This window comes from Carlito syrichta, unplaced genomic scaffold, assembly GCF_000164805.1.
Source record: "Carlito syrichta isolate Samal-C Ts95f unplaced genomic scaffold, Tarsius_syrichta-2.0.1 Scaffold92608, whole genome shotgun sequence".
Lineage (NCBI taxonomy): Eukaryota > Metazoa > Chordata > Mammalia > Primates > Tarsiidae > Carlito > Carlito syrichta.
In genome coordinates this window covers 9343-17628 of record NW_007036704.1, presented here as the reverse complement: position 1 = coordinate 17628, position 8286 = coordinate 9343, and the positions used below count along the sequence as shown (strand labels likewise).

The following is an 8286-nucleotide window of genomic DNA, read 5'->3' as shown; positions in this document are numbered from 1 at the left end:
TGTAGTTTGGCATGTTCTATCAGAAGCATGTTGGTAGAGAAACTTTCCTTGCATACTCGACACACATTTGAGTCAGTACGTTTATGCTTCAGGATCATATGCTGCTTTAAGTCAGAAAAATATTTGCTGTTGAACTCACAAAGTTCACATTTATAGAGGCCACTGCTATTAGCTCTCAGCAAAGGCCATTTCTGCTGGGCAGTCACATTCAAAGCTTGGCTCTTGTCAAGAATTTTACAGAGTTTAGCTGGTGGTTCTTCATCAATATGGTCTTGGATACTCTCAGAGGAATTGTTTTCTGTCTCTATATCATAATCTTCAGAAATCGCATGTACTTCTACGGCAATCGGAACATCTTCAGCAGCGTGAACTTCTATAGGACTCTCCTCTTGAGTTTGCTGGTTGACTGATTCAGGTGAGTCACACTCTTCATCACAAATTTCAATAGCAGCAGACTTTTCTGAAGAATAAAATAAGCCTATTATTATTTTACTATTACTCAGAAACACCTGATAGATAAATACAATTGGGCAAAAAGAAATGTATGTATTGTTTTTCATTCATTCATACAAAATATGTCAATACTTTAATTACTTTCCCCAACCTGCAGAAAAGGCAGTGTGGTCTAGAATTCTAAGTACAGGACTGGGAACCAGATAGTTCTGATTTCTGTTCCTGGCCTTGATTCCATCTGTAAATTTTGGTAAGTCATTTGATGTCTCGGTATCAGAATCATCGTCTGTAAAAAAAGATTTGGAATACTTATTACTTGTATCAAAGCATTAAGCACAATTACTAAATGAAACATTAGTTGTTTTTAATATAATTTTGAATTCCAACAGCAACTCAGGACTTAGATTTAGTCATGAAAAGAGAAGTTATCTATATGTCCCAGATGCAGAAAATCTGCTCAAACAAGCAACTGCTTTTGCTTCCATGTCTCATTTGGACTAGAATAAACTTTTTGAAGTTACTTAGGATTTTAAGTTTAAATTATTGAGTTTGAATAAGCCTTTATTCTCTAGTGCAGCTGCAGTATTTTAAAGCACCAGATAATTTTTTTTTTTTGGTAGAGATGGGTTCTCACGATGTTGCCCAAGCTGATCTCAAACTCCTGGTCTCAAGTGGTCCTCCCACCTTGGCCTCCTAAAATGCTGGGATTACAAGTGTGAGCCACCTTGCCTAGCCCAACATTTAAAAAAAAAATAAAGTTTATTACTTAGAACAGTTTTAGATTCACAGAAAAGGTTGAGAGGATAGTACAGAGGGTTTCCATATACCCCACACTATCTCTCCACTTTTAACACCTTGTATTTGTATGGTACATTTGTTACAACTAATGACCAATACCGATACATTGTTACTAAAGTCCATACTTCATCTAGATTTCCTTAGTTTTTACCAAATGTCCTTTATTTGCTCCAGGATCTCATCCAGGATACCATACTACACTTAGTTGTCATGTCTTTATAGGCTATTGTTGGCTCGGCAGTTTCTCACCATCCTTATTTGTGATGACCTTGGAATACTAGTCAGGTGTTTTGTAGGATGCCCTGCCAATGGAATCTCTCTGCTGGTTTTTTTTTTTTTTTTTTAATGATTAGAGTGAGGAGAACTGTACATTCTTGGGAAGTAGACAGATATAAGCTGCCATTTTCATCACATCCTACCAAGATACATATTATCAACAAGATTTATGACTGTTGGTGTTGATGCTATAATGTGAGAAAACAAAATAGTACTTTTTTAAAAGAAAACAAGTAATTTTAGTTGATAATGTTATTTCATACATAGAGTAAAAAGCAAACTCTCTCAAATCCATTTTAGTTGGCTAGAAATTGGTGGCAAAGCAGGAATGACGCAGAGTTGGGAGCATTTATTGTGAAAGGTTAAGAGTGGTGTTATACACAGTTCTTCTACTCAGCTATACCTGACAGTCTGGGTGGGGTAGCAGAAGGAAAGAACAGAGGGTGGTTTGGTCTTTTTCAGCCTTGCATCTTCTGTTGACTCCTCTATTTCAGAAAGACCACTGAATGAGTTGGGGGTCTCACTCTGCCACCTAGACTGGAGTGCAGTGGCACAATTATAGCTCACTGCTGCTTCGACCTCTTGGGCTAAGGTGATCTTTCTGTGTCAGTATCCCAAGCAGTTGGGACTATAGACATATGCCACCATGCCTGGCTAATTTTTTAAATTTTTTTGTACAGAAGAGATCTTACTATGTTGCCCAGGCTTGTCTCCAACTTCTAGGCTCAAGCAATCCTCCCACCTCGGCCTCCCAAAGTGCTAGGATTACGGGCCCGAGCTACTGCTCCCTGCTGACACCATTCATAAATGCTCCCAACGCTGCATCACTCCCCTTTTGCCACTAATTTCAAGCCAAATAAAATGGATTTAGGAGAGTATGCTTTTTATATGTCTGAAATAATGTTAAAAATTAAAATTACTTACTTGCTTTCTTAAAAAAAAATACAACTTTGTAGCTGGGCTCGGTGTCTCAGCCTGTAATCTCACACCTTGGGAGGGTGAGGTGAGTAGACTGCCTGAGCCCGTGGGTTCGAGACCCGCCTGGGCAACTTGGCGAGACCTCATCTCTACAATAAATCAAAAATTAGCCGGGTGTGGTAGCGCGCACCTGTAGTTCCAGCTACTGGAAGGTTGAAGCGAAAGGATTGCTGGAACCCAGCAGGTCGAGGCTGCGGTGGCCGGGAGCGGCCACTGCACTCCAGTCTGGGCGACAGAGTGAGACTCCAACTCACCAAAAAAAAAAAAACCCAACAAAAAAAACAAATTTGTTTTCTCACATCATAACAAATTCAAACACTTGCCTGCTTTGAAAACATCAACCCACATTTTACCTGCATTTTCAAATAAGGAATAAAATTATGTGAAAACAATTTAAAGAAAAATATTTAAAAAAATATTAGATATACCTTTGTTGTCAAAATATTTTAAGTCTGGCTGTCTCATAGAACAGACACTATAACAATGATCAGAAAAAATTCCATTGAATCCATCTGCAATTCTGCTTATTCCAGAGGAGTCTGAACATAAAACAAAATGAAATAAATTTCAACCACAAAAAACATATACACATTTAATGAGAGACATCCCTTTATCCTACATGTATGTTTTCATGATTTTAGTTATTTGTAATATTTAGTTTATTTGTAATGAATACACTGTATAATATGTTCCTCAATTTTTAAAGCCTTTATGTTTCAGATCTGATACTGACATCGAGCTTTGAAAGAACCACATTACACACTTTAAAACATAACTTTGAAAAACACAAGGTACATTTGCCTTATAGTCAGGATCTCAAAAAATAAAAATATATGATAAACCATGTGTTAACTGCACAAAACACTGAACTAACTGCCAGGAGGATACGACATGGAGTGCAGAGAAAGGTCAACACATAGGGGAGGTGGAAAGGACCAACTAGGGTTTATGAATATAGTTATTTCAAGTCTTGTCTGGAAAGGGCCCAAATAGTATACTAGGCTTAATTTCCACAGATATGAAGAATGTGTGGGTTAGGTAGGCCAATAGGTATGACTGAGACTGCCTTAAGTACTTGTATATGAAGTGTCTTAGAGATGGGCCACTTTTCTATACTGCCACCACAGCAGAGCCAACCTCAAAGGATCTAAAATTAACAATCAAAATGCAAGTTCACATTTCTGAAAGTAATGCACACAGTAAAGTCTTTTTCCCTCAATAGTGCAAAATATCTTCTACCGAGGCAACCATTATGTCTTGAGCACAGCTTGGGAATTCAAAGGCAAATTCCAATTACTCTGCCTAAGTAACCTTGGCTACCTAATTTCAAATATCTACAGCCCACAGGGCTGTGAAGAGTAAAATCATGTTTGTAAAGTTCTGATGTGTGCCTAGTACATGACAGCCAATGAGGAATTATGCATCCAGAGCATTTAGTTAAATTGTTGTCTTTCCTAAAAATTGACCCAGATATTTAAGTCTCATCTGATCGTTTATGAGAAAATAAATGGGAATACAATTTCTTGGGAATTAATCCATGACACAGCTTTAAATTAATTATACACAGACCTGAATAACGAGAAGGGTGTAAAGTCTTCCTTTTTCTTTTTTTAGGATACTCATTCATATCTTTTCAATCTAAAAAATGAAAAAAATTAATGTCACAAATAACAACTGTTAATATTGTTATAAAAATTCTTCCTAACCAAAGAATTTACTGGCAATAAGAAATATGTCTTGAAAATCTATAAGAAAAACGTTAAACAATGCCTCTATATTTTGAATTTTTTTGATCAAATGTAAAGGCAGGACAATAATTTCTGTTTTCTTTCCTGAGGTTGAGAAATTCTTTTTCAAATTGTTGATGCAATTGTGAGAACTGGATAATTACAATAAGCCCTATGCTTAAATTACTTTGCATATATAAAAAAAGAAACATTTTACTAATAGTACCTTATTAAACAAGAAGTTTACAGTCATATTTCCTACTATTGGAAATATATATTTTTTTGAGTCAGTGTCTCACTCTGTCACCCAGGCTGGAGAGCAGTGAGTGGCATGCTCATGGCTGCTGTAGCCTCAACCTGCTGGGCTCAGATGATCCTTCCGCTTCAACCTTCCAAGTAGCTGCAACTACAGACACACGCCACTATGCCTGGCTAGCTTTTGTGATTTAGTGTAGAGACGAGGTCTCACCAAGTTGCCCAGGCTGGTCTCGAACCCCTGGGTTCAGGCAATCCTCTTACCTCAGCCTCCCAAAGTGCTGAAATTATAGGCATGAGCCATCGCGCCCGACCCATATTCAATATTCTACTGGAAACATAACAGGTGCAGTATCCACTGTTTGATTAAATTCCTAAGAACTGTTATAAAATTAACAAACTAGTTTCACTACATCCACTTACTTGGTATAATTCTTATTACTGGAGTCAGGAAAAATGAATTATGGGGACGCTTCCACAGGTGGTAAAAAACGCCTGTAAGTAAAACATGACAATTTATATAAGCAAAAATGTAGCTCATTTCTGAGACTCAAGAATATAATGGTACCAGATCTTTAATCAACTGGAAAGTTATATGGAATTAATTCAGGAATAATATGCTGTTGGATATGATGTACTAAATACTAAAACCTGTTTATATTGATATGTGATTATATGTAAATATTTCACATTTTTGAATGAAATTTACCTTCTAAAGCTATAGCTGTATCTTTTGACACTAAAATAGGAATAAATATCTGCATTAATTTAGTCAGCCATAATGAAAGCAAACCAAATCACAGACTTTAAACTGTTAAGGTCCTTATAGATTATTTAACAATGTAAGTAGGCCAGACGTGGTGGCTCAAGCCTGTAATCCCAGCACTTTGGGAGGCCAAGGTGAGAGGATTGCCTCAGCCTAGGGATTCAAGACCAGCCTGGGCAACTTGGTGAGACCTCGTCTCTACAATAATCCAAAAAATTAGCTGGGCATGGTGGCATGCGCCTGTAGTTCCAGCTACTTGGAAGCCTGATGCAGAAGGATGGCCTGAGCTCAGCAGGTAGAGGCTGAGGTGGCTGTGAATGTGCCACTGCACTCCAGCCTGGGTGATGGAGACTCCAACTAAAAAAACCCCCCCCAAAACAAAACAAAAACAAAAATAAGTAAAAATAACGACGATAATTGAGCACCATATGTACCAGGCTGTGAACATACTTTATCTCATTTAATCCTATGATATGTAAAATCCACATCAGGTATACTGTCCTGATATCCCCAGAACTTATTGAAGTAGCAAAAATAGTGTTTGCACCTCAATTAGAAATTAGACGGTCTTAGTAATGATGCCAAGTTCTCCCTGTTATTATTTACTCCTTGTTAGTGATAAAGAAACTGAGGCATGATAAAGTCAAAGTTGAATATTCAATAAGTGCTGGGGTTGAGATATGAACACATGCCTAGCGGATTTTTTGTTTTTTGTTTTCAACTCATAGCCCCGGCAGCCTCAATCTGCTGGCCTCAGGCGATCCTTCTGCCTTAGCTATCACGCCCAGCAAATTTTTTGATTTATTGTAGAGATGAGGTCTGGGGTCTTGCCAAGTTGCCCAGGCTGATGACTAGCAGATTTTAAAGTCCATACTTTCTTGTTCTTTTTTTTTTTTTTTGAGCTGGAGTCTCACTCTGACAACCATGCTGGAACGCAGTGGCACGCTCATGGTCCTGCAGCCTCAAATTGCTGGGCCCAGGAGATCCTTCAGCCTCAGCCTTCCGAATAGGTGGAACCACAGGTGTGTGGCACCATGCCCAGTTAATTTTCTGATTTATCCCCAAGTTGCCCAGGCTGGTCTCGTACCCCTGGGCTCAGATAATCCTCTAGCCTCTGCCTCTCAAAGTGCTGGGATTACAGGTGTGATGAGCCACAGTGCCCGCTAGTCCATACTTTCAATTGCTTTTAGTTTTGGAAAACAAATAGAAAGGTAAAGTGACCACCCCAACTCAAGTCGATCAGTGTCTCAGATTAGTGTTCTTCTCACTGAAGCGTAGTCAGGGAAGGAATGTCAGAAATAGAAATGTGTTGTGAAACTTTCTCCACCAGTCTTATATGCTGCTTTTTTTTTTTAATCAGGAAGGTGATATACATGGCAGGGAAAACTTGGCATCATTACTAAAACCGTCTCATTTCTAGCTGAGGTGCAAACTAAGTTCTGGGTATATCAGGACTGTAAGTGACAAGATGATACAGTAGGTAATAAGACAGTGTCTTTTTATTTTATTAAGCATTTTCCTAACCCTTATCCTATTTCATCTTCAAAACAATCCTGTAAGGTACATAAAAGGCTATCAGATCCGCCTCATTTTTACTGATGAGGAAAAGACTCAGTTAAAGTTAAGCCAATTAAGAAGTGGTAGAACCAGCAATGAAAATGCGCATGTTCCAACTCCTGGGCATTGAATAACTAACCCTCTGTGAGTTGATCTTCACTTCTAATTGCTGCTACTAGTTCTTACTCAACCACCAACTGGGAGAAGGGGAAGGGAGTAGTTTGAGGACACTGACAACCATGAAATGTACAGAAATGATGCCAATCAATAAAATGCCTCACCTAACATACATAGTGTCCTTTGAGTGACCATCCCAATCTACTGCATTCAAAAATAAAAAGAAAACCAGTTTCCATCTTATGTAATAAACTAAAACTTCAAGCCGTATTCCTAATACTTCTTTTGTACACTTCCAGAATTTATACAGCCAAAATCTTCACTTTGAAAGTATCAGGGAGAACACAAAACCAACAGCCAAACATGTTAAGTGTTCTCGTGCTATTTCAGAATACATTTCAAGTTCCTTAGAAAATGAAGGATCAAAAGTAAGAAAACGAAACTAGGTATGGCATTAAAAATTAACGTTGCAAGCTGGCCTGGATTTAGACTGTCAGGTAAGAGTAGGATCACTTGAATAAGAAAGGGTTTGACTCCTACTAAGGGCTGAACAATACCCAAATGCTTATCAGATATCCTTCCAGCATGATGGTGAGATGCTCACTCAAGACCAAAAATGCTAACCATCTTCATTTCAGCAAACGTTTTTATGTGCCTTTTGTATGCATAACTGCCTCGATGAAGAGATTTGGCTTTTTACTCAAGGATGTCAGAATCCTCTTATCAGGAAGATTTTGATCACACGCGCTATCACTCACTCTCCCTTCCCTGGCTTAAATACAAACCACATATGTAACACGTGTCACTGCAGGAAACCCAGAAATGAGTTTTAAAATTTTACATTTACAAAAATGGAATCATGCCCAACACATTAATTTTTTTAAAAAAGCACCTTATAAAATGAAGGTTGGCATCTTTCCACTCGTCATTTTTTCAATCAACGAGAATGTTTATGTACCAAGCACAATACACGTAACACGTAGTCAGCTCTTACCGAATAGACGACCCTTTCATTTTTATTTATTTATTTAGTTGAGAAAGCAAGATTTGTTGAGGGGACAGAAAAGCTCCCACCGTGGAAGGGGACCCGAGGGGGCTGCCGAGATGAACCCTTTAAAAGCCCTTTCATGCCGTGGAAATCGTCTCTCCTTCTCATTGGTATGGAAGATGTCTTACAGCTACACTTCTAGCGAGTTTAAGAAAAGCTGAACTTCCCTTTTCGCCCTCATAAAAATGAGTGCGTGTTTTAGGTTAAAAAAAAGAAGAAAAGAAAGGTGTGGCAGGAGAGCCTGAACTAGAACCCACGACAGGTCTTGGCGAGTCCTGACGGAAACGCACGGTCGAGGCGGACTCGCGGGC

The 8286-nt window shown here is 38.5% G+C and overlaps 1 protein-coding gene across 1 annotated transcript in view; it reads right to left on the bottom strand.

Annotated features, from left to right (window-relative positions):
• The window catches only part of LOC103262881 (zinc finger protein 639), an 8892-nt gene extending 940 nt beyond the window's left edge, over positions 1–7952 (bottom strand). The window contains 6 exon segments of the mRNA XM_021713602.1: positions 3–460; positions 605–739; positions 2934–3044; positions 4075–4143; positions 4911–4982; positions 7922–7952. Of these exon segments, the coding sequence (XP_021569277.1) occupies positions 3–460; positions 605–739; positions 2934–3044; positions 4075–4132 (762 nt within the window). The 5' untranslated portion in view covers positions 4133–4143; positions 4911–4982; positions 7922–7952.
• Positions 7953–8286: the final 334 nt, after the last annotated feature.